Source organism: Magnolia sinica, chromosome 4, assembly GCF_029962835.1.
Source record: "Magnolia sinica isolate HGM2019 chromosome 4, MsV1, whole genome shotgun sequence".
Taxonomy (NCBI): Eukaryota; Viridiplantae; Streptophyta; class Magnoliopsida; order Magnoliales; family Magnoliaceae; genus Magnolia; species Magnolia sinica.
This window is the reverse complement of record NC_080576.1, coordinates 109,877,362-109,903,976: the sequence shown is the minus strand read 5'-3', so window position 1 is coordinate 109,903,976 and position 26,615 is coordinate 109,877,362. Positions and strand designations below refer to the sequence as shown.

The 26,615-nt window shown below is 40.9% G+C and overlaps 2 protein-coding genes across 4 annotated transcripts; one reads left to right on the top strand and one right to left on the bottom strand.

Moving 5' to 3' along the window:
* Positions 1-1,316: 1,316 nt before the first annotated feature.
* On the bottom strand, positions 1,317-7,612 carry LOC131243782 (uncharacterized). Of its 2 annotated transcripts, XM_058243360.1 has the most exons (5): positions 7,534-7,612; positions 3,982-5,821; positions 2,848-3,052; positions 2,063-2,253; positions 1,317-1,627 (listed from the first exon to the last, which is right to left on the bottom strand). In XM_058243360.1, the coding sequence occupies exons 2-5, from the start codon at positions 5,813-5,815 to the stop codon at positions 1,563-1,565; spliced, it is 2,295 nt and encodes a 764-aa protein (XP_058099343.1). In that variant the 5' UTR covers positions 5,816-5,821; positions 7,534-7,612; the 3' UTR covers positions 1,317-1,562. The 2 variants fall into 2 exon arrangements, with proteins under 2 accessions (XP_058099343.1, XP_058099344.1); XM_058243361.1 differs by lacking the exon at positions 2,063-2,253.
* LOC131243783 (uncharacterized) lies at positions 7,610-25,941 on the top strand. 2 transcript variants are annotated; one of them, XM_058243363.1, is made up of 9 exons: positions 7,610-7,782; positions 8,065-8,496; positions 10,800-10,861; positions 20,678-20,821; positions 23,311-23,384; positions 23,882-23,936; positions 24,014-24,076; positions 24,262-24,303; positions 25,500-25,595. In XM_058243363.1, the coding sequence occupies exons 2-8, from the start codon at positions 8,451-8,453 to the stop codon at positions 24,262-24,264; spliced, it is 447 nt and encodes a 148-aa protein (XP_058099346.1). In that variant the 5' UTR covers positions 7,610-7,782; positions 8,065-8,450; the 3' UTR covers positions 24,265-24,303; positions 25,500-25,595. The 2 variants fall into 2 exon arrangements, with proteins under 2 accessions (XP_058099346.1, XP_058099345.1); XM_058243362.1 differs by having other exon boundaries at positions 7,621-7,782; positions 24,176-24,303; positions 25,500-25,941.
* Positions 25,942-26,615: the final 674 nt, after the last annotated feature.

Genomic DNA, 26,615 nt, shown 5'->3' with positions numbered 1-26,615 from the left:
ATCTTTTTGCTGGCTACATATTAAAAAAGTTAATTAGGCATGCCTTATCAAGGTGAACTTTCATCCAAAGTTAGGCCCAGTAGACAAATGGTCTGGATCACCTTCAGTCAGGATCATGTAATTCCTCTACTGTCTAACACCCTGTTTTCAATTTCCATGTTCAAATTTTCTGAACAAGTACTGTCTATAAAATTAAAGATCATCCAACTGTCCGTATCACTCCAGATGTTAATGGTGGCGTTCAACCGGGTGAACCTGTAGCATGTACGGCATATGTCATGCCCAAAATACAGTGACTCGAACTCCATCGAGTCAACTCATAATAAAAAAAACTCGAGAACTCCACTCAACTCAATGTCTAACCGGGTTGGGAAGACTCGAAGACTCAACCAAGTCTTTAACGGACTCAACTCGATGTCTTAACAATCAAATTTAAAGTACAGTGAGAAAACCATAAATTTCTTAGAATGTGTAAAGTAATAAAATGACTAAGTCATATATCTATGGAGGTTTCTGTTCAAATCCTCTTGCAAGCATTTCATTTTTTTAGCAGTCAAACTGTTGACTGGGCGAGTGACTCAGTCAAGTCATACTATTTTTAGCGCTCAAAACTGTTGACTGGGAGAGCAACTCAGTCGAGTCACGCCATTTTTAGTAGTCAAACTGTTGACCATGGGGGTGACTCTGTCAAGGCATGCCGAGTCGAATTGAGTCAACCAAATTTTTGAGTCAATGAACAAGTCTTGTTGAGTCTCAATTGAGTCAGGCTCTCCAGCGAGTTCCCAATAGATTCAACTTGAAATCTTGTCAAGTTGAGTCTACTAGGCTAAGTTTCGAGTTGACCCACCAAGTTTTGGAACTACGGTCAACTGGACTTAGGGAGATTTTGAGCCGAGTACAAGATTGACTTGATTGCCTTGGCAAGACTCATTGGGTTGGCTTGTAAACTCAGTCGAATCAATGTGACTCGACAAGTCACTCCCCTAGCCAACTGGAGTTCTGGTAAAAATTCAAAAAATGCCAAGCTCTATTTCCAAAGTAAAGAGACATGGTACCAAACTGCCAAGTGCTTCAATTATGGCAAATTTGGTGTGTGTGTGTGTGTGTGTGTGTGTGTGATACTAATTCCCAACATATTAACAGCCACGGAAAAAAAAAAAAAAAATCATTTTAGTTATTAATATATTGAGTTGAGCCAACAAAGACTCGGTTGAGTCAACTGAGTTGACCCGACCGGATTGTGCATCAAGTTGAGTCGAGTCGAGTTTTTGAACTAAGTTGTCATGTTTGATAATTACAATTTCAAAATCAAAAAGTACAAAAAGGAAAGAAAATCTTCATTATATTAACAATAAACATACAAAAACAGGGCATGATTTTGATCTTTAATTTCAACTCCAACCTTCAATAAATTTCAACCACCAGCTTGAGGCATCTACACATATACTATACATCATTTCCTACTTATTACAAATAAAGAGCCACCCCGACTCTGAAGCCCTGTATAGTGACGAGGTAAAACAGTAGTTATGACCATTACATTCTGTAAATTCATCATTCTATCAGCTTCCATCCCCTTCATCGTCTTCATCTCTGATCCCATTGTAGATCTCCGCATCTTCAAAACCTGACCCATTGCTCAGTTAAGCTAATTACTACTAATTAAGAAGAAATGCCTGTTCGTATACAACCCAGTCCACCTATCATGTGCGTAGGACATCCCAGCAGTGCATGAGGTGGGCCCCAGATGAAGATAGCCTGGAAAAAAGCTCAGGCGGGTCTGTTAATATATGGGCCACGATTGTAATTTGAATCAGGTTGTTAGCAGGTCTGATCTAAACAGCTCACTACTTTGCACAAGGTGGCTGCCCTGAATATCAAACCAGGTTGATTCCTTGTGGAGCCCACCTTATGCATGGTTCAGATATGTGTACAGACGCGACATGTTAGCTTGTGAGCTGGGTGGCCAGCATCTGTAGTTCATGTCTAACTGGTGGTGTGTGAAGATTCCTAACTATTTAACTCTTAACAGACAAGCTTTAGAATAAAGAAATATGTTTACCTGTAGCTACACCATCAGAATCGTCGTTTGTTGATTCTAAATATGTGCTGTTTTCTACAGGTTGCTCGACCGCCATCCAACTCGAACCATCATCTACCTCAAAGGGTGACTCCTCTATTAAGACCCAATCTTCTAAAATGTCGATAGCGTCAACAGAAATAGGGTCTAGGAATGTATTCTGCAGTTGTTTCCTAAGTATCCAAAATTCATATATTTTAGTTTGGGTTTTGCTAATGGGGATGTTAGCAACGTTGTCCCCAAATTTTTTAGATGAAGCATGGGATGGCCTATCATTGATTTGAACTGTTCATTCATTCATACAACTAGGAGCAAGCCATGGTGCAAAAATCAAACTAATCAGATGATCCTAAACATCCAATCAATATCATGAAAACAGAGTCAAGATCAAGAAGAGAAAATAGGTCTAATCATCAACTTTGTGTTACTTATGATTCTAAAGAAGCAATTTGGTTTGATAATTCTAATCACATGATCTGTGGCTTATAAATAACGGATGGTTGTAAGCAAATTGGCCCCATTCAAAGGGTTATGATCATCCAATCAGTGTGATTCTTGCACCATGGCTTGCTCCCAATTATACTATTGAAAGAACTGTCCTGATTGATGATTAAGCATCCCACATGTCATTTAAGAGCTTTGGGGACATTGCTAACATCCCCATGAAGGTGATGACCTTAGTAAAAACCCTTAATAGTTTTTCAAACTAAAGCACATACAAAATCGGATGGAATGAGTAATATTAATGAACAATTGTTTTTGAATACCTTTGCCGCAACCGCAAGTTGTACTGGACAAACACAAGGTCATTGAGCCGTTGATGTTCCAATCGGTTTCTTCTCCGGTTATGGATTTGCTCGAAAGGAATCAAATCCCGTTTGCATCCACTTGCGCTGCAGGTTTGGCTGAGAATACGAATGGCCAAACGTGTCAAATTCGGGCAACCCCCTCCATATGTAGACCACCACTCAGCTACAAAGATCAAAATTTCAAAAGAATTAGCTTATTTCAAATAAAAACCATCATTTAAGGGACTTAGCTGATGAGCAACTTAAACACACTTCATTGGCACTGTAAAGTAGGGCCCACCAACATGAGATCGGCTGCTTTTATCCATACAGGTGGGTCCCAAATGGCTTCTTTCAGATGGGACTGATCACATCATTCCTCTCAAAATAAAGCATAATTCAGACCAAAGTTATAAAACTCAGCGTCTCAACTCAAAACTTGGCTGAGTAACTCAATGAGATTTCGAGCAGAGTAATCAGGAAACTTGGTCCTGAGCTGGACTCAGTTCTGACTTGGAAAGACTATTTAATCAGCCTGAAGACTCAGTTGACTCGACATGACTTGGCAGTGACTCGATCTGAGTCACTCAGTTTGTGAAGTTGTTTTTATTTTAAAAAACAAATGCAAAAGGAGCAAGCAGGATTCTAACCCAGAACATGTAGCAAGAGAGGCAATAGCCTTAAACAATGCACCATACATTGAGTTGTTGCTTCATTTAGTTTATTTATTTATCCGGTGGTAGACTCTTAGGAGTTTCAACACCCGGTCAAGGGTTCGAGTACCCATGGGTGGTGAAATTCCACTACAGTATGAGTGTGTAGGGGTGGGTGTGTGTGTGTGTAAATAATTTTTTTTTAAATAAAAAAATAAAAAAAACTCACAATCATAAAACCTTTAATAAATATTACAAACCGGTTTATTATTTTTAATATTATGATTATTAATATTGAATCGATTTGACTTGAGTCCTCCAATCAACCCAACCAGCTGAACATTGAGTCAAATTTTCAGGTTTTGATCTATAATTAGAACAACTGTGGTATCTAATCATAAGAAGAAAAAAATAAATAAATATCATTGATGAACTAAAATATCTGAAAGAGAATTCTCACCTGGAAGCAAAGTATGTCTAGCTCGAATTGCCATCTTCCGTCCAAAATCCCCTGTTGCATTCTTGTATGAGCTCAGCTCTTTGTTGATTTTGTCTTGGATTTTAATCTCAGGCACCAATCTTTCTATGCAATCCAACATCGCTGACATGATCTCATTATGCACATCGCCTTGGATGCTATAGAAAAACCGAGGGTTGAGGAAAAAAGCCGCCGCATGGAGAGGACCGTGCAGCCGCCTGTCCCACCTCCCATCGATAATATTCCAATACGCCATGTAATCCTTCTTTGTCTTCAACTCTTTCTTAATCGCTTCTTTTGCACGATATATACCTGCATATAGGTAGCCCATTGCAGGCCTTTCATCACTATCAACCATCTTCAAAACACGCACGAGCGATTCTGTTAAACGGATGATAGTACTACATGCTGACCAATATGATGGACTACATATAAGATCGGCCATTTTAATACCAAGCGGTTTCTTTGAATATGGGCAATTCATCCACTCCTGTGAAGTAACCATAGCCTTCAATCTATCTTTCAAACTAACCATTGTTTGCAATGCAATGAAGTTTGTGGCGAATCGGGTGTTGATAGGATGTAGCAAGTCCTTGCCGCCTGTGTACTTTCTCATCATATTCAAAACTACACCATGATTGTATATGAATTTCGTGATTGATTGCGAATGGCCAAGAAGATTAGTTATCATATCCAATTTCCCAATATCATCAAGCATTGAATTAATGCATCGAGAGGCACACGGGGTCCAAAACAAAGTTGGGAAGGTTTCCATTAACCTTCTCCCAGCAGCGGTGTAATTTTCGGTATTGTTTGTAATTACTTGAAGTACAATTCTAACATCGACCTCTTCCACTACTCCCCTAAGCAATTCGTAGAGAGAGTCAATGGACGTGATTGCATATGATGCATCGATGGATTTCAAAAACATCGTTCCTTCAGGGCAATAGATCAAGAAGTTTATCAAAGTCTTACCCATTTCAGTCTTCCATTCATCGGCCATGATCGAACATCCAGTTCTTCCCCATGAACATTTATATTGTTCCACCATACTTCTAGCTTCCTCAATTGAACTCTTTAAGATCCGACCCCGGATGTCATGATACGTGGGTGCTTCAAGCCCGGGCCCAACTGATGCAATGGCGTCGATCATTGGTTGGAAGTACGCCGAAGTCACCGCTTCGAGAGGCACCCCAACATCATAAAGAAACCGGCCTATGGCCATATGCATATGATCCTTCGCTTTCATGGCCCCCGAATCAAGTTTGTTAATCGTATCAAGTTTACCAATTGGATCGAGTTTAACTATCGGATGCACATTGGAAATTGCCAAAGGAGGAGAAGAATTCTTCACTCTTGCTCTCTTTCTTTTATCTGAACTTTTGGCCACACTGTCCTCTCTCTTTGCCGACAAAACCAAATTCGATTCGAACCCATCGGGCAATGCAAGCAATTGGAGGCCTGTACTGACTTCACTTTGGTTGGCTAATGGTCCTAATTCATTGGCGGTTGGCATATAGCTTCGAATATCCTCAGCAATCTTTTGCTTCTTTTTCTTTTTCACCACAACCCCATCTAAGCTTTGTTGCATGGTCCGCCGGACATCAGGATGCACTCTAAGGCAACTAGCAGCATTTCCCTTCTGGCCTGCTAGATGTTCTTTTATCCGATGAATACCGCCGCCTGAAAAAATTTTCCCACAGTAGATGCATTTGAGCTGAGTCCGATCGCCTGTCTTGATCATTTGACAATGCTTCCATGCTGGATCGTGCTTCTGTGTCGAATTAATGGGTATGATTTCCGACCCCGATGTCATCAGACTCTAACAACAAGCCCCCCCAAGAAAAAAAAAAAAAAAAAAAAACTAATTAAAAATATAATTAATCTGATTATCGAATATTAATCGATGTTAAACATTTCATGGCATGTGATAGAACTGAGTTTAGATAGTGTCCTTGACAGAGAGAAAACACTACATCCTGGATCTAAAACGTATGTACAAAATGTAGATGAGATCTGGGCTGTTCACAGTGTGGCCCTACCATGGTGGGCCAGAAACCACGCCAATTGGATGATCCTGGTGATCACTGGCTCATCAAGAGTGGATTGTTGATCGCTTGTCTGTTGATGGTCCCTTTAGTGGCCATTTGAAGGCCAAAAATAAGGTGAGTATGGCTGTTTGAGCCTGTGATTTCTGAGTTATAGATCCTCAACAAGATTGTCAACTGGATCAATGGTCTGGATATCATCCATCAGCACCGCGGTCCAATTTGGATCGAGGAGACAGGAATTTCCGCGTTTGCGACAACTCAAACCGCTCATCCCCCATTCCTATGGCATACATAAACGCCAATCTAGACCATCTAAATTATGGACCCCATTGTGGATAGAGCATATCCCAAAACTCACACTTATCAGGTGATCTCAACCGTATTTTGCTCATTGAATGTGGACAGATGAACATGTTTCCATCTCTCTTATTGGGTTGCTCTTGGCCTACTTCCAAAATGTATGTGTGGAATGTAGATGAGATCTGGGCTGTTCACAGCGTGGCCCCACCATGGTGGGCCAGAAACCACACTGATCGAATGATCCCAGTGATCACTGGCCCATCGAGAGTGGATTGTTTCTCATTTGTCTGTTGATAGTCCCTTTTAATGGCCATTTGAAGACCAACAATAAGGTGACTATGGTTGTTTGAGCCGTGTGATTTCTGAGTTATGGATCCTCCACAAGATTGTCCATAGGATCAATGGTCTGGATCTCATCCAGGTGCACCACGCTGCAGTTTTAGATTGAGGAGAGGGGAATTTCTGTGCTCGCGATGACTTAATAAGAGATGGAAACGCCAATCTAGACCATCCAAATTATGGACCCCATTGTGGATGGAGCAAATCCCAAAACTCACACTTATCGGGTGATCTCAACCGTTTATTTTGCTCATTGAATGTGAACCATCTCTCTTATTGGGCTGCTCTTGGCCTACTTCCAACTCTTTCCTGTAGTTCCCAGATTTTGGGTTTAACAAAAGAGCTTTCAAGTTTAATCAGGTAGACATCTTAAGTTCATATCAAACCCATCCAAAATCTGGGCCTCACCATGAAGGCCGATGCACTAACGGTGCGGTTCACACACTAGAAAACATGAAGAGCCGTTGATCTGATCTAAAGTACACGTGTGACCCATCTGATGAGTGGTCCGGCAGGAAACTTCCAGCAGGCCATCCTCATAGCCAGGCCAGTCTTTTGGATGGGTTGGATGTGGAACATACATAACTCATTGGTGCTAATACATTAGTTGAACCGTAGCTCAACGGTCCAACTAGTTCTACTATTATTCATAAAGGACACATCTTAACCGTCCATTTGGCAGCCACCAATTGGACTAAACATATCTAGTGAGTCTTACAATCCACAATAAGGCCTAAATTCAGATTAAAGTAAATATATGCCACGTGTACGATTACTTATGATATAAAAATAAAAGGAATAAAATAAATAAAATAAAATAACAGATAAATGAGAAAAAACTTACTCGGATTTTCGTAGGCTTTTGGAAACGAAAAAAACCAAAGGCGAGAAAGAACCCTCCCTTTTCTTGCTTTCGAGAGAGAGAGAGACGGGCTTTTGGTCTTTGCTGTTTATAACCCGAGAAGAGAGCCGAAAAATGACCGGACGAACCGGTTATTTCTCTCACTCGACCCGATCCCTTTTTAGCCGGTCCCCACGCGGTTAAACAACCCGATCGAAGTTTACAGCATACACATCGACATATTGTTATAGGGTACGTAGCTGCTGGATGTGGGTTCTATTTCAATGATCCAGACCGTTTGTATAATATATCTAATCGTGGATGGGGATAAAAAAGAAAAGGACAACTTTAGAGAGTTTCAACACTTTGATAGCTTAATATATTTCCATTGATTATAGAGGCCTCGGTAACCGTTGTTTTTTGTACCATTGATTGAATGTTTGTTTTTCGTAGATCTACAATAATTTTGACGCATCTACTATCAGCTGCATGTCTCATTAGATCAACGATTTGGATCGTCGAACATGATCCCAGGTCGAACGGCTACGTTCTCGACGTCTTCTACAACAATACATCGCAGAGTATTTTAGCAAGCATCGTGGTTCGCTTGCAGCGGCTTTTTTTGTCTCGACCGGGTTATCCGGTAGCCACGCGGTCAAACCCCCAACTTAGACCGGTTTGAAGGAATGAAAACCCGGAACTTCCGGTCGCTGTGCTGTGCTCTACCTAACCGGACGGGAGGCGGTTCGATTCCCGGCCTTGCGCCGGCTCAGACCGGCCCCATATCTCGCCAGCGCCTTTTCTCGAAGGAGTGGTTGCTTTTCTTCGATGTTTATATAAAACCGAAGGGCGGAGAGAGGCAGAGATTCTCCGATCTTTTGCTTCGTTGATTGAGATCCGGCCCACGATCGTTCGACGAAATGCCTGTGAGAGTAGCGGAGACTTCAGCTCCTTCGCAAGTTTCAGGTCCTGATGTAATCTGGATTTTCTCTTTTTGCAATGACGGTTAGGGTTTATATTATAAATTTGGATTCTATTTATGTAACCCTAGTTTTTCCTCGGGTTTGCATCTTGTGTGATGGAAGTTCTACTCTTCATGAATCTGATGTTGATTTCTTTCTTTTATTTCGATCTATCTTTCGATTATGAAGATGGAATTTTTCCAAAAAATAAAAAGAAAAAGAGATCTCAATGGTTTTGCTTGATATTCATGAATCTCTTAGTGGAATGTGATTGATCCCTTTTTTTTTTTTTTCATGTTTGTCATTTTTATCTCTGATGAAATTTACAATCTTTGTTGGAAACTGAAATCTGTGTCCTTTTCTTAAATATTCACCTTGTGGCTGCAACTGATTAGCGGAAATAATTGGGAACTGGAGCTATTGTAATTCTTATACAACAGAATGATGGGATTGTTGTTCGAGGTTGAAGACATTGGATCAGGGGCATCTAATATTCAGGAATTATCGGGTACTGGTGCATCTGATATGGATCGTTCCGTGCAAGTACGTTCCATGTTTCAGTGATCCAGAACATCAAACTGCTGGGCCCCACCATGGATGAAGCAGACAAATGGATGATTAATATTTATTTTTTTAAAAATACTCGTCTGGGAAAAAAAGGCTAAAACATCGATCCTTAGGAGCTTCCAATGTTGGAAATTTTGAGGAACACTCAATCATCAACAGGATCAATCAGGTCAAGGTTGTGGATCATTGAGCCACAGGGCCACATTTTTAAGGACCATTAGCAAGGTTCTCTTTAAATGGCATTGGAACTTCGCCTACCATGATAATTCTGAAGAATTATTGTTTTTTTTTATTGGTATCATTTTGATGAATTAAAATGACTATGGCATGTCCGATATCCAAAATGCAAATCAAATCAACATTGGATTGTCATATTCAGTCAATTAATCTAAAGTTCCACTGACAATTACGTTTCAAAAAATAAAAAGAAAGTACCACTGACCACTCAATTCAAATTCTTTGGCTTCCATAAATCTCATCAAGCAATGGCCTCCTTTTAGCTGTTTACATTTCATTGCATTCCTTTTCTATTGCTATTCATTTTTATTTGTATACCTTTATGGGACAGAAAGGTGGGCAGTTAACAAACATGTTCGTAGGATGAGTGTAGCTGAAATAAGGATGTTGAGACAAATGAGTGGTAAGACAGGGAATGATAGAATTAGAAATGAATGCATTTGAGGGAACTCAAGAGATTGTCATATTCAGTCAATTAATCTAAAGTTCCACTGACAATTACATTTCAAAAAATAAAAAAGAAGTACCACTGATCATTCAATTTGAATTCTTGGGCTTCCATAAATGTTGTCAAATGATGGCCTCCTTTTAGCTGTTTATATTTCATTGCATTCTTTTTCTATTGCTATTCATTTTTATCTGTTTACCTTTATGGGACAGAATGTTGGAAAGTTATGAAACAACCCGTTCATAGGATGAGTGTGTAGCTGAAATGAGGATGTTGAGATAGATAAGTAGTAGGACAGGAAAGGATAGAATTAGAAGAGGGGGCTTAGGAGTATCACCAATAGGTAATTCGATGAGGGAAGTAGACGTAGATGGTTTGGTCATGCGCAATGAAGATCAAGAACTGCTCTGGTGAAAAGCAGTGAGTTGGTACAAGTTGAAGGCTCTAAAAGGGCAAGGGGAAGACCCAAATAATGTGGGTGGAGGTATAAGAGAAGACTTGATGACCTATGGTCTTAACTGAAGTTATGGCCCTTGATAGAGTGGAATGGTGGAAAAGGATTATGTCACCAACCCCAATTTTTTAGCATAAGGTGTAGACGATGATGATTCATTTTTATCCGTTATTCATTCTTATCCATCTCCTGGCTTGAGAATTCTTTTAATTTTCGTGGTATGAATCAACATTAACTTCAACTATTACTAATGTTGATGTTCATTTCATCGTCCCTTTCAAGCTGACTTGCTTTGTTTTATACTAAATTTGAGACTTTATCTTTCTATGCTTTGCCTTGTTAAGTTGTAGTAAGCTTTAAGCTTTACAAGGGTTTTACTTGTATAGAATAGGCAGTATTTAGTTTACCAATAAATATAGATTAAGTTTTAATTTTCTGACAAATCATCTTCTGGTACCTTCCTTCAGTTCTTCCTTCAATGAAGATCGATCTGGTAAAGAACATAAAGAATGCGCTGAACCCTTAACACCTTTTCTGTTCATTAACATGTCTTCTTTCAAATTTGTTTTATGCTATTTTATCATAAATGGATTTCCCACAGGTGAAGGTGCAAATCCTGGAAGTGCTCTCCCTTCTGCTTGTTCACTTTTGAGTGTGGGACAGGTGAGTTCATGTAGGAATTGGTACACTGAATCCACAATATTCAGATAGCTTTCGTTGAGTCCACCATATTGGTTGGGTTATTAGTAGGAGATGGTATTGTTTAAGTTTCATGCTTCTATTAACATAACTGAAATACCGAATTGCCATATTTTTTTCCCGAGTATCTTTTGTTTCATGTATTGATGGTGAAGTACAAACACATTATCCATGGTACAGAAAGTAAAGGATCATAGAGATTGCATAATAATGCTATGATTCAGACTGCAGAGTCTGTAATTAAAATTTCCAGTATTGTAATAGTGTGTGTGCAGGGCATGAACATGTGTGCATTTGATGCACATGCGCGCACCAATGTCTGGACATGTGTTTGAGTGAGGAAGAGTACATACATTTACGGTGATCCAGGGTTCAATGCCTGGTAGTGTTACCTTTCAAATAATAATAATAATAATATAAATAAAATAAAACTTTTATGGTGCTGATGTTATCTCTTCAAAATGTTATGAAGATACTTCAGCTGATTGTTTTTTAGCCTAGTAACTAGTTATTTGTTTACCTAAAACTGACAATATCGGGTTACCATCTCACTACTCACTGCTGAACTTTCCAGATTAATGAATTATCTGTCCTGCTAGCTGTCTGCTTTCACTTCTCTTAGAAATCTTGCAGCCAATGTATATGTATGGCCCCAGTCAGTTTTTTTTTTTTTTTTTTTTTTAAATCTTCTGATTTCTCCTGTGTGCTTGTCCGCACATGTGTGTGTGTGTGTGTATTTTCTGGCAGGACTTTCCACCGACACTTCATGTTGCTTCATTTGAGACTGACGAGTTTCTTTAGGGGTCGTTTGGCACCATGGATTTGGGGGGATTTGAGGGGATTTCAAATCCCCTAGTTGTTTGGCACCATAAAGTAACTAGGGGTTTCAAATCCCCTCAAAGAGGGAGTTTGAAATCCACAGTGAAAGCTTGGATTACATCTAAAATCCTTCCAAGAGTTGCACGTGTAACATGTGTGTCACTAGACCATTAATCTATTGGACACATTGCCCATTAATGATATCCCAAAATAATTAGATTATCAATTGCATCACTATAATTACTTTAATATGATGATCAGCGCCGTCCAAACATTGCCCATGTAAATCAACGGTTAAAAATCGTTGGTTAGTCACTCGGATGTGATCTTGTGCTTATGGCCCATCCGAGACTTGGAATTTCATCATTTTCGGGCAAAGTATATATTTCAATGGGCTTATTACAACCATTGTGTCAAACATTACATACATTCACTAATTAGAGTTATTAAAGTTGATTTAGTAATTAAATTCAAACCCTTGTAAATATACTATGCATAGCTACTTTTGGATTGAAGTTGATTCTAAATCCAGGGTGCCAAACACAATAGGAGGATTTCAAATCAAGGGGGTTCCGAATCCAGGCTCCCAAATAGGCCCTTAAGGTCCATTTTGGCACTCGTCCTACAGCTGTGTGGATGGTGTTGCTTGAATAAGATTATTTTGTGATGATTAAGATTATGTTGTGATGGTTGAAGTTGTGTGTGTGTACATATATAGTAAAAAGCTACGTTTTTGCTAATAGTGCTATGATATGTGTCGAATGGGGCCTCAGAAAATGTGCTTAGCATTTGGAAGGATGTCCAAAATTAGAAAGGATTAATTGTGGAAAGTGCCAATGTGGTCATAAATTTCACCTAATTAATTGTAAAGATGAGGGGGTGTATGAGGAAGAATGAAGAGTTGATAAAAAAAACAAAATAAAATAAAAATAAAAATAAAAAGAAAGAAAAAAAAAAAAACCCAGTAATGTCTACAAAAGGTTTGTTTCGAGGTCCGTTTGGTTTCTTCTAAACACAATGTTCACCATTCTTCCTCCCTAGATTCAAAACAATATTTGACCAACACTACCATTCTAAGGATTAATTCATATAATCTCAGTTCAAGCCAGTAGCTCAATTGTAGACAAGGTGTGTTTCAACATTGAGGTCTCGGGTTCTAGCCCATCTTACCTGTAAAACAATCCAGGGAATCTTTGAGGGAGATAAGGCCACCCACCCAAAAGTCTTCAGAGTATTTATGATGAGGACATCGTGCACACGCACGCCCGCTCACCACCACCCCTACGCACGTACGTACACAGAAGGAGGACCCCATCATCGATCTGGCTCGATGACGACGTCCAGGGAGGGCCTCCTAGCTAGAAGACAAGTTTTGGTTTAGAAAAGTGGGTGCGAAGCCCTCCCTTTTCGAAGGGCTAACTACCGTGGTGCGAAGCGACATCGATCTCAATTCACTCCCATCTTCCATCATCTTTTTTTCCATCTTCCCCCACCATCCGTACTTCAAATTTGTCCTTTTGTTGCATCAAATTTCTTCATTACAGAAGGTTTCCAGATTTCGGCCCGCAGGCGAGCTAAAACTTCGGCGGAGCACCACGCACAAACCGTATATCGGATCGAGCTGAGATTTGGGGATTTTGGAGTCCATCCCTGGCCGACCAGGGCTAAGGTGGCCTTTTTCTAAATAGTGGGCCCCACACATGTGTGGTCGGGATCACACGCACGTTCGTCTGGGCCATTGTTGTTGTCCACACGCAAGATCATCTTTTGGCTCAGGTTTTTATCTTCTTTTATCCTCTCATAGTCGTTTTTCATGAATCCTAACCCTAGATTATATGATCCCTAATTGATTTGCCCATTTTTATCACCTTAGGGTTCCTTGAATTGAAATTAGGGATATCCTTGGATTAGGGACTAATTTTTATGCATGAGTAGTTGATTTTATTTCTCTTTGACATCGTTTGGTTTATAATTTTTATTAGTCCAGTCCTAGCCTGTGTCGGCTTGGACCTGCATAGATTCCCCTTTTTAATTGTATGTTTGGATTTTCATGTGGGACGTCGAATTTGTGTGATTGTTTCTGAATTGGTAGGATCTAAGCCTGAAATCTTGCATATCATATTTAATTTTCCATGTCCTGCATCAAATTTGGTATCAAAGCCTAGGGTTCTTGGAGGGGAATTCACCACATATTTAGGGTTTAGTTTGTTTGAGTCCTTCATGCATTCAGTCCATCATATATAGCTGAATTTTAGTAACAGCGTGTAGTCTCCTTCATATAGAGTCTTGTAGGGTCATTTAGTTTTTAAACGCATATAGTTGTCATAGCAGGTCCTTAACTTGAGCAAGTCAGTGTATGCCCACACGTATGGGTCGCGGTTTCGGTTTGCACCCCACACTAAACATGGAGCAACTACAAGAAACAGTGGCCAAGGTAGCCCAACAAGTTAAGTCCTTGAATAAGCATTTGGAACAACACATAGATAAACGCCTCGAAGAAATAGAGGCCTCCTTCAGGGCAAACCCCACCACTGGGGAGGATGCCCGATCTCAGGCAGTTGGTCAGGAGGTTAGACCAAGGAATGGAGGCGGCCAAGGAGCTGGTCATGGGCGCGTACTTGTGCACCCACCCCGTGAGGGACATCATGATCAATATGACTCAGATGCACAACTCCTCAAGGGAGTTAGGGTAGATGCCCCTACTTTTGATGGCCACTTAGACCCTAAAGCTTTTTTAGATTGGTTGGCGGATATGGACCACTATTTTGAGTGGTATGATATGTCGGATGCTCGACGAGTCCGATTCGCAAAGATGAAGCTTGTGGGTCAAGCAAAGAAGTTTTGGGCGACGGTTGAGCGAAAAAAAGAAAGAGCGAGGGAACTCCCAATAGTCCATTGGGGAGAAATGAAAGAAACGCTGAAAGAGAAGTATCTCCCTTTCTCTTATCGCATGCAGTTGATTGAGGAGTGGCAGTCTCTTCGACAGGATTTCATGAGTGTTGCTGACTATATTGAAAAATTCGAAGAGTACTCAACCCGCTATGAGGTTGATGAGGACCCCGTACTCACCCTTGCTCGTTTTAAAATGGGCCTTCGTCCTGACATTAGGAGAGAATTGCTCGCCAAAGACATAGACATTATCGAACACTTGTACCAAGTTGTGTTAGATATCGAGCAATACCTTAAAGCATCTGTGGGAAGGCGGTTTGACTTTCGCGAATCCGGTACTAAGGCCAACCCCTCTAAGGCTAGACCTAACACGGGATTCCAAAACAAACCTTCCCCTAATGTTCAGCCCAGACCTAAGGATGATAAGGGTAAAGAGATTGTCGGGTCTAGTTCACGTGGAAGTGGGGCCACTAGGTATTTTAGGTGTCAGGGGTTTTGTCACTTTGCTCACCAGTACGGCACGAGAGAGGGCACCAAAGTACTCTTTATTGATGGGCAAGTAGAAGTAGTACCCCCAGAGTTTGATAATGAGGAGGAGGAATATGAGCCAGTCAGAACCCCTAGTGATGAGGAAGAGGGAGCACAAGAGTCTGTGACCCTCGAAATTGTGCATTGCGCCCTGGCTCAAGCCAAGAACACTGATGACTGGCGCCGCAACACGATCTTCTACACTTATGTAAAATATGGGGAAAAGAGCTGTAAGATGATCGTGGATAGTGGTAGTTGTGCCAACGTGGCATCGACTAGCACTGTGAGTCGTTTGGGCTTAAAGCTGGAAGCCCATCCTCAGCCCTATAGAGTCTCCTGGGTTGATGAAACATTCATTCCAGTCTCGCATCGCTGTCTTGTCCCTATTCAGTTCGGATCTTATAAAGACACAATTTGGTGTGATGTTGTTCCTATGGATGTGGGTCATGTCATTCTGGGCAGGCCGTGGCTCTATGACAGGGATGTTACCATATTTGGTCATTCAAATGTGTGTACATTCTGGTTTGAGGGCAAGAAGGTCAAGCTAAATCCTCTGTCACCTAAGAATACAACTGGAAAAGAGTTCACCACACAGAGTGGTGTGAGCGGCCCAAAAGAAGTGAAGGAGTCGAAGTCCAAGTCCAAACCGCTCCATATTTTGAATGCCAAAGACTTTGAGTGAGAGATGGAGGCGGACTCGATGATATACGCCCTTGTGGTTAGGGAGAGTGTACTAGAGACTAGCGTAGAGTTACCCACTGAGGCCATTCAGGTAGTACATGAGTTTCGTGATGTTTTTCCTGATGATTTACCGAATGAGCTTCCCCCTATGAGGGATATACAACATGCCATTGATTTAATCCCTAGGGCAACTCTACCAAACCTCCCACATTACAGAATGAACCCGAAGGAGCACGCTGAGTTGAAGAGGCAGATTGATGAACTCCTAGAGAAGGGTTTCATTCGAGAGAGCATAAGTCCGTGTGCCGTGCCCGCCCTTCTTACACCTAAGAAGGATGACACATGGAGGATGTGTGTTGATAGTAGGGCCATCAACAAAATCACAATCAAGTATCGATTTCTCATACCCCGTCTTGATGACATGCTAGATATGATGGCTAATGCTACTATCTTCTCAAAAATCGACCTCAAAAGTGGGTATCACCAAATCCGTATACGCCCTGGTGATGAGTGGAAGACGGCCTTCAAGACGAAGGATGGGCTATATGAGTGGCTAGTTATGCCTTTTGGGTTAACTAATGCTCCAAGCACTTTCATGCGTGTGATGACCCAAGTGTTGAGACCCTTCATGGGGAAGTTCCTGGTCGTATACTTTGATGATATCTTGATTTATAGCATGACTAAGGAGCAACACCTCAACCATTTGAGGCAGGTTTGTGAGATCCTTAGGGCTGAGAAGTTGTACGCCAACCTAAAGAAGTGCGCGTTCTTGTCTACTAGTGTGATCTTCTTAGGTTTTATTATGTCAGCTGAGGGCGTATCAACGGATCCCGAGAAGGTCAAGGCCATCGTTAATTGACCTGAACCCCGCAATATTCATGAGGTGCGCAGCTTTCATGGCTTAGCCACTTTTTATAGGCGGTTCATTCGAGGCTTCAGTTCCATTGTGGCTGCCATCGCGGACTGCATAAAAAAGGGAGAGTTTCAATAGACAAAGGCTGCCTCGAAGGCCTTCAAGAAGATAAAGGTCAAGCTGACCGAAGCTCCAGTCACGCGACTTCCAGACTTTTTAAAAGCTTTTGAAGTCGCATGTGACGCGTCAGGAGTCGGCATAGGAGTACTTAGTCAGGAAGGGCACCCTGTCGTCTTTTTTAGTGAGAAACTGAATGAGGCGAAGCAAAGATATTCCACCTATGATAAGGAATTCTACGCGGTAGTGCAATCACTATACCATTGGCGACATTACCTGTCACCGCAAGAATTCGTCTTGTTTTCAGATCACGAGGCCTTAAGATACTTGAACTCTCAAAAGAAATTAAGCCCCAGGCATGCTAAGTGGGTTCAATTCCTTTAAGAGTACACTTTTGTGCTTAAGCACAAGGCCGGTGTAGAGAATAAGCCTGCCGACGCGTTGAGTCGTCGAGTCGCATTACTCAACTCCATGAACGTTGAAGTTACGGGCCTTGAGCGCATCAAAGAAGAGTATTTTGAGTGTCCAGATTTTGGAGTTGTGTATATGTCTTTATTAGAGAGTCTGTCAGGAGCTAATAGTGAGTATTTGATTTTGGACGGATATTTGTTTAGGAGTGACCGCTTGTGCATGCCACGCACCTCCCTTCGCGATTTTCTTGTCTAGGAGTTACATTCAGGGGGGGTTGCAGATCATTTCGGTCGTGACAAGACCATTGCCCTAGTGGAGAATAGATTTCATTAGCCAAGCCTCAAGGAGGACGTAGCCAAAATTATAGGGCAATGTCGTGCTTGTCAACTGGCAAAGCAGGGGAAACAGAATACAGGATTATATACACCTTTGTCAGTCCCATTCATCTCTTGGCAGGACATCAGTATGGACTTCATGCTTGGACTTCCCAAGACTATTCGAAAGCATGACTCCATATTCGTTGTCGTAGACCGTTTCTCTAAAATAACCCACTTCATTCCTTGTTCTAAGACCTCCGACGCCTCTCATGTTGTCAAGTTGTTCTTTAGTGAGGTTGTCAAACTGCATGGGTTATTAAAAACCATAGTGTCTGACCGTGACGTGAGATTCATGAGTTACTTTTGGAAGACACTATGGCACATGATGAATACTAGGCTCCAGTTTTCTTCTGCCTACTACCCTCAGACCGATGGCCAGACTGAGGTGGTTAATAGGAGCTTAGGGAGTTTACTTCAATGTTTAGTGGGGGAGCATACCAGGACATGGGACGCCGTACTACCCATAGCCGAGTTTGCATACAATAGTTCTATCAATAGGTCCACAGGTCTAAGTCCTTTTGAAGTCGTTACTGGTTATAAGCCTAGGAAACATATTGATCTTATCCCCATGTCATTGTTCCATAGGCCATCAGAGTCTGCAGAGTCTTTTGCGCATCACATACATTCATTACATCAAGAAATTAGGCGAAAGATCACTACTAGTAATGAGCATTACAAATTTTCTGCAAACCTACATAGACGTTTCAAAGAGTTCAATATTGGGGACTCTGTGATGGTCCGTATCAAGCCCGAACGGTACCCTACAGGGGCCGTTCGTAAGTTACATGTGCGTAGCGCTGGGCCCTTCAGAATTATAAAGCGAAACGGTCTCAATACGTATGAGGTAGATCTTCCACCTTTCATGGGAATTAGTTCCACATTCAATGTGGAGGATCTAGTTGCTTTTCAGGGACTCACTGATACTTTGTTCGGCCCTTCACCCACCCATCCTGATGTCCCAACCTTACCCTTTGATTCATGGCCTCTTCCCGACCTTTCATCCCAGCCTCTACCTCTCATACCTAGCCTTCACACACCCAGAGAGGAAATAGAGGATATCCTGGACCATGAGATAATTTTCACGTCGGATGGCGGGTTTCAGAAATACCTAGTTAAATGGAAGTCACGCCCAGCTTCGGACAGCGCGTGGCTCATTGAGGAGGAGCTTCAGAGACTTGATCCCGACATCCTAGAGCGGTTTAGGAGTTTCATTTCACCGATGGCGAAATCTTCGCAGCCGGGGAGAGTTGATGAGGACATCGTGCACACGCACGCCTGCACTCCACCACCCCTATGCACGTACGTACGCAGAAGGAGGACCCCACCATCGATCTGGCTCGATGACGACGTCCAGGGAGGGCCTCCTAATTAGAAGACAAGTTTTGGTTCAGAAAAGTGGGCCCGATAGTCAAAAAAAGCCCATCATGGGATCTCATGATTGTAGCCCACTCGTCAGATTGATTTCATATTTTAGGTTTTGCTTATTGTTATTATTTAGAACATTGTGAACGCTTTAGATTTCTCTGTTTGGTTTTTATTTTAGTTTACTTTATCGCCAAGTAATAGGTTGCACATATGGTGCGAGTTTTGGGGTATAGGATTTTTCCTATAAATAGGCACCCCTTGTAGTTCTTTTAATTCATTGAAGTTAATAAAAAATTCCTGCTTTTATTTTTCTGCTCTCTTTATGAGTTGTGAAAGAATTCAAAAGTGGATGCGAAGCCCTCCCTTTTCGAAGGGCTAACTACTGTGGTGCGAAGCCACATCGATCCCAATTCACCCCCATCTTTCATCATCTTTTTTTCCATTTTCCCCCACCATCCGTACTTCAAATTTGTCATTTTGTTGCATCAGATTTCTTCATTACAACAGGTTTCCAGATTTCGGCCCGCAGGCGAGCTGAAACTTCGGCGGAGCACCACGCACAAACCGTACATCGGATCGAGCTGAGATTTGGGGGTTTTGGAGTCCATCCCTGGCCGATCAGGGCCAAGGTGGCCATTTTCTGAATAGTGGGTCTCACACATGTGCGGCCGGAATAACACGCACGTCCGTCTGGGCCATTGTTGCTGTCCACACGCGGGATCATCTTTTGGCTCAGGTTTTTATCCTCTCATCGCCGTTTTTCATGAATCCTAACCCTAGATTACATGATCCCTAATTGATTTGCCCATTTTTATCACCTTAGGGTTCCTTGAATTGAAATTAGGGAATCCCTTGGATTAGGGACTGATTTTTATGCACTAGTAGTTGATTTTATTTCCCTTTGACATCGTTTGGTTTATAATTTTTATTGGTCCAGTCCTAGCCTGTGTCGGCTTGGACCCGCATAGATTCCCCTTTTTAATTGTATGTTTGGATTTTCATGTGGGACGTGGAATTTGTGTGATTGTTTCTGAATTGGTAGGATCTAAGCATGAAATCTTGAATATCATATTTAATTTTCCATGTCCTGCATCAATCTAACATTGTCCCCGCATACTACCTTCAACCTGTTCCCTTCAAAACAATCTTTGATCAACATACCGGTACTGTCTAACTCTCAAGGAGGTCTATAGATCCCATCTAAACATTCTATCCACTCATTCCGGTAACTGTTATATGAACTAGCCTGAATTCACCACCTGCTATTTCTCCAACTAACCTTCATGCAACACCACAGTTTTCATGATATATTTAGTTGCAATAATGCCTACTGAACTATTTTATCATTGAATTGCACAGAGAAACCCATTGCTGACTTTCAGGAATCTTGAATTGGATATTGTCGAGTGTTCGAGCAATAAGTTGAAACTGACCATTCAATGACCTAAATGGGTGGTTGCTTCTTGTAATTTCTTTGTTCATACATACAGTATCAGATGGTGGTTTGCTTCTGACTCAAATACTCCTCCCTTAGCATCTGATAAGTAGATCAAAGTACTAATTTGTTGATTATGCTATTCCGTGGGTTTGTCATTCTTCTACCTTCTTAGAAATACTTATTAGACAAGTCTCCCGAATTTTAATGATGCCCATTTCTCTTTAGCCTTTGTAATATTCAGTTTGAGTATCCTTCAAATTTATTAAATAAATAAATAGTCAATTGTGAGCTTTGTGAAACAGGCATTTGCTGGAACTCAAAATGTTTCGAGTGTACAAAAAGATGAAGCATGGAGGGTCAATGTAAGGATTCAAGGTTGTGATCTTGAACACGGTTATCTATGTGGCACTATGGAAGCGCTTAATGTGCCTTTGGCAGATACTCCAGTAAGTAGTTTCATTTGCAAGTTGCAACCCATGCTTTTCTATTTATGGTGGTCATATCATCATCATCATCATCTCAGCATTATCCTAACTATTTGGGGTTGGTGATCATATGATATCCACTATTTAAGTTTTCTATACATAACTGCCCAGGGTACAGCACACACACATGCACACATGCCCAGATGCACATGTACATTAAAAAACTCACGCCTGCACACACAGGCACACAGGCACACAGGCACATGCATGCTTACACATGTGCACGATGAGTAGGATGAGGATGCTGATAATGATGATGACCCAGTCAAACTGGCTTTATTTAGACACAACCTTGGTGAGTCATGATCATAAGCAAAAGCTCGAAGTCATTTTTCATTTCTTAGTGGGACCAGCTGCTGGTTTCTTCCCGGGTTCTACTGGATAAAAGGATATGTTGTCTGTGTAAAGTTCAGGTTATTTAAACATCTTTTTGTACATGGTTCTGCACATGATTGATTTTTTATTTTTTATTTTATTTTATTTTATTTTTTTAATATCGAGACTTGTTCTTTTTGAATCATGTTAGCTTTTCGATTATGCATGCTTTTGGAAATTGCTCATCTCATTGTTTAGTGTGTTGAATATGTTGGGCCGAGATATCAAACAATATTTGCAGCATTGCAGGTAAGTAATACTAACCCATCTGTGAATACAAAACTATTGTCAATACATGTCAATATTTTGGGGTATTTGTGATTTCTTGTAAATACCGGTGCAATATTGGGGCATTATCTGTAATATTTCAAATGAAAAGTGTCAATAAGAAAAAAAGGAACCATTTTACCCAATGTTTCAAGGATTCTCTTTATAGGTGTGTTTTAACAACTCCACAAGTTGTTTTGGATCAAAACAGGAATTTGGTGGAGAAACTGCAATTGGAGAGGGATTTTAGAGCACAGTTTGTCCAACACTGTATTGTTTTGTACCTAAACAATGGAAAGCTATTATGCATATGTTTTTTTCCAGTGTTTTGACTTAGTGTGCAATCAGGTGTATTTAACATCTCTTGATGTTCCACTGAAGGATCCCACCATTTTTGTAAAGTTTCTCCAATGTTTCCTCAGACTGCTACATTACACGATAAATGTGATATTTCCCAGTTTTTCCCACAATATTTTCATCTCAAGGGTGTGCTACATAGTGTGATAACAATAGTTCAAACGTTGGCCCTCCGTCAGTTATTGACGGGTAAGGGTTTGATGGCCTTTCACTGCTCTTGAAATGGAGTTGATATACAGTGCTCTGCCTGTACTAGCAGCTTTTCTTTTAAAGCTCGTGTCAGCATTTTGCTTAGTTGGGTTCACCTTCTATGAACTAGACTCTTCACCTAGTGAGACCCACTGTGGATGGGTGGAGCATATTCCCTCCAGAGAAAAATCCCAACCATCTGACTTGCAGACCTCTTCTTGTTGCATATGGACCATGGGAGTTTTTGACGTATAGCAACCTCCCTTTTGCTATATGCCAAATAACCCCCCCCCCCCCCCCCCACCCAATATACAATTATAAGACAACCCATGCTTTAATTTCATTAGAGTTGACCGTTGAAGGGCATCTTTGACCATTAAATGTGACCGTTGACCACATAAAATAATGCTTTGCCCTTGACTTTGTAGAGATGAGAGAAATTCCCATTTTACGCTTATGCAAACATGAAAAGGTTATACATGCATTTAGATGGTTTTGATCAACATATTAACGGTCTAGATTAAATGTTAGACAGTTTGGATCATGTGGGTGTGTTGGGGCCCACATAACCAAATGATTTGAATCTTGCCCAAAATGAAAATCTCTCTTATCTCTATAAATCAAGGACACAAGCCTCATTTAATGTGATCAACAATCAAATTTAAGAGTCAACTGTCTTCTTTAATGGGCAATTCTGATAGAAGTTAACCACAAAGTGTTTTATGACTGTGTTTAAAATATGAGAGAATTTATTTGACAATACTAAAAAGGGAGGGTTTTTTTTTTTTTTTTGTGTGTGTATAACAAAAAGGTATGGTGGTATATGTCAAAAACTCTTATTTTTAACCATACATTACAAGCAAAATGTGGATGACTAGTCATTTCAGAAGGTTGTGTTTCTACAACATTACCCATCATGAGACATGTGTCTGCCTCCTTTGCCAACTTGGCAGCTTTGTTTCTTTCCTAATATGAGGGAACTGCATATGCGTGTGTGCTTTGTGCTTAGTGTTATGTCAAGTGTCCCTCTATAACCATCTGCTTGCTTACCCTTTGGGTTGGGTGTTGGCGAAGGAGCTGGCTGGCATGAGAGTTTCTTCAATGCAAGCCTTTTCATTGGCCAGTTTAAACCTTAAAAGGAGTTAGGTGTCAACTGATTGTTCTTTAATTCCGGTCACATTGTTACAAGTACAGCATTTCAGTCAAAGTTACATGACAACAATCTAATTATCATTTTATTTTCTTTCTCGGTGTATTTCCAGGTAGTGACATTTTGGGAGGGGGAAATTGTTGATATTAAGAACTATACATTTTTCACTGGCAAATGGGAAGCAACGTATGGTTCCTTTTCTTCTTTTCAACCCCTTCATGTTGGAAGCATAGAAAATGTTCAAAGGGAATACTTGAATTGGGTAAAGCATTATGAAGTATTATATTATGCTTGATCAGAAGAAATAGCTTTTTGTTCGACCAGCAACATTACATCCTGGGCCCACCTTTGCTGACCTTACTCGTTGATCTTGTCGGCCCCATGTAATGGGTGACCTGTAGGGTGATTATGATCTTCTGATAGTGGAGAGTTCAGGGTATCTTACATACACCATGGGGCCACCAATCCCACCTTAGCGAACAATTTGGATTGCGGTAAGGTGGGGTCCTCTGTGTACAATTTATTGGGCTGAGAAAATACTCCATCGAGCATCGTTTATTTCCTCAAGCATTATAGCCTCTGAGGGGTTTGTTGCAGAGCTATCTCACTAATCTTTCTATCTCTTTTAGTCCAGTGTTACCCTTTTTATTCAGTTCATGAGTCTTGTATTTAACTTTTAATAGGCCCGAGGATGATGTGAGACACTGGTCCAAGTTCCAATCTTTCTCACCTTTCTTGGTAAGAGAGCATGATTTCTCTGTGACCTGTGAACTTCATTTCAATATGGCAATGTGACTTCTCCTTTCTCCTTTTAGGGCCAAGTGGAGGCCGATGGTGGGAAATCTTTGAACCTGAGTAACTACCCATATATATTTATGGTAAAATATATTTCCAACTCTCAACTTGTCATCAATTGAGAATAATTCCTACTTTGACCCAAAACATGATCATACCATCCTCCTTGTGTTGCCATGCAGAGATGGAAAGAGCAATACTTTGTGAATGTCGGAATAGACTGTGGCTTGACCATCGCTGGGTTTTACTATGTTTGCTTCTCTTGCAGTGATGGCTCTATCAATGGCTTCTATTACGACCCTAACAGCAGGTATGCCATTGCCTGATTGAAAATTCTGTCATTCCCCAAATGATTTTGGCAGTCTCCTAATCTTACCTGCATGTGTATCCATAGAAATATGTGTCAGCATGTATGAGATTCCAGACGTTTGTGCAGTGGGACCCACTGGTAGATGCCCTGGCCCAAAAATCAGGTAGGTCCACTTGTAAGGTGGGTTACTCATGTTCGTATGTGGATTACTAGGCATGGTTTTTGCAACCATCCACTTTTATCTTACACGTGGCCTGGCTTATGAGTGGAATAGCATGAATTTTGGGCCCACTGTATTTACATGGTTCGGCCTGCCTGATGCAGAGTTTGGATATCATGCATGTTATTGTTATGTGCCTACAGGTAGTTGGGGCAATTGAGAGGAGCATGTAAGATCATGTAACCTCAATGATTTTAGATGGAGAGGTATCATATGATCCTCTGATGAGTATATGCCTGGTATCCTCAGGTTTTCATTTTGTAATGTGAGGCCTATTATTTAGTGATTCAAACCATTGTCTAATGGGCCCTGTGATGGGTTGGCCATTCCAAGAACTATCCTCAAGAGGGCAATGCTAACCCTTTGATGGTGGCATGCAAATGGACTTTCAAGAAAATAAACATAGGAACTATCCACATTCAACTGAATACCAAAGATTGGATGGCTAGAAAAATCCAGGAAATTTTTGGATACCTTCGATCCATGGTGGGGCCTATCAGATAAGCGATCTGGATCACTAAATATTGGTTCAAACTGCAAACCTAACAGGTTCGGACTTCAGTGATCCAGATCATTGGTATGAGAGGATACACCATGGTTGAACCATGCCCCTAAAATCTCCTCAATGTGACAATCCTAACCTCTCAGTTTGTTGCCTTCAAATGGATAAAGAGACGCAATGGAAGTTCGCATTCAATGGAAGGAAAAAGGCCCGTTACAGGGGTCAGGGCTAGAATGTTCCAATCTCAGGATTTTCAGGGCATCATCCATGCAACCCCGTCCCAATAGACCTCTGGTCATTACTGAATTGTGGACCCCACTGGTCAAAACTGAAACCTGTAGTATATTGTGTATATCCTTTAACAAGCCCACAATTCCTTTTAAGTAGATTTTATAAATAAATTTTTTTTTTTTTAAAAGGACATTTATCTTCAAGACAAGTTATACATTATTCATATTTCCACTCAACCTGCAGCCCGTTTCAAAAGCTTGAGCTGAAGTCAACTAATGAAGGGAGGTCGGGTTTCAGTTTCTCATCATATCAGTTACAGTGAAGGACAATGCAAGAGGTCAAGAATTCTCGCAATGCCCCTGTTCGATTTGTTAGTGTTTATTTTAAATTAAAGGAAACATAGTTCATCTAAGCTGAGGGTGCATTTGGAAGCAATTTCAGCGAAGAATGACTCGTAAAATCTCAGTAGGACACAGTTTTCATTGTAAATATTCTGAAAAGAATGTGGCCTATATAACAAATCGCTCCCCCGGACTCTTTGGCTTGGCTGGCTCTTAAGAACAGCTTTTCCATATAGCTGGAACTATCTTTTACTCAACCTGACAATTTGGATATCATGTGTGCACTATAAGTATCAATAACCCTGTTTTACCATCGACTCATCAAAATGGATGATTCTGATCAATTGCGCCTCGTGGTCCAATCATCAGTTTAGGTGATCCACTGAGTTTTCCCAACTTGCCTATGCTTGTCAAGAATCACTAAGATTGGAGATCCGAACCGGTCATTAATGGCAAACCAAATGGATGGTCAGAACCGACTGCAAAAAAATGGCCACCAACCAATCTTAACCATTAATCATGCAGGCTCCATTTTCGGTCACCCTTGTCATTCTAGATCATTTTGACTGGATGGTTGTCTGTCTGATAAATGGTAAACAGAATGTGATCCAGATTGCTTAAGTAAAAAAGTTCCTCTCATTGATCTATGCTGCCCATCATGTGGTCCTCACCTCTGATTGCCATTGTCTACCAAGGATCACCTTGATTAGATCGTCCTAACTATCCATTGATGCCGAACAAAAATGGATAGTCCAATTCAATTACAGAAGGTCAAATCATTTATCTATAACATGAGAATGTGGAGAGATCGTTCATCATGTTGGCCGCACGTAGGATCACTTACATTCTAGAATGGTGGCGAAGGAAGGTATATTGATGTTGATTGGGATTCCCTTATATAATGGAGCGGACGGGCTTTGGAAGGAAAATTGTGTGGCTGGATAAAGGAATGCATGTCCCCAGTTGTAACAACCATAAATTTTGGTGCATTAAAAAAATTAAAATAAATATTTAAAGA

What these genes read in the sequence shown, in the direction of transcription:
- LOC131243782 (XM_058243360.1), bottom strand. Translation starts at nt 5,815, where the DNA reads ATGACATCGGGGTCGGAAATCATACCCATTAATTCGACACAGAAGCAC. An exon ending in TAGACATACTTTGCTTCCAG is followed by an intron (nt 3,053 to 3,981) that starts GTGAGAATTCTC and finishes TGATCTTTGTAG; the next exon opens with CTGAGTGGTGGTCTACATAT. An exon ending in TTCTGATGGTGTAGCTACAG is followed by an intron (nt 1,628 to 2,062) that starts GTAAACATATTT and finishes GCAATGGGTCAG; the next exon opens with GTTTTGAAGATGCGGAGATC.
- LOC131243783 (XM_058243362.1), top strand. Translation starts at nt 8,451, where the DNA reads ATGCCTGTGAGAGTAGCGGAGACTTCAGCTCCTTCGCAAGTTTCAG. An exon ending in CACTTTTGAGTGTGGGACAG is followed by an intron (nt 10,862 to 20,677) that starts GTGAGTTCATGT and finishes TTTGTGAAACAG; the next exon opens with GCATTTGCTGGAACTCAAAA. An exon ending in ACTGGCAAATGGGAAGCAAC is followed by an intron (nt 23,385 to 23,881) that starts GTATGGTTCCTT and finishes AACTTTTAATAG; the next exon opens with GCCCGAGGATGATGTGAGAC.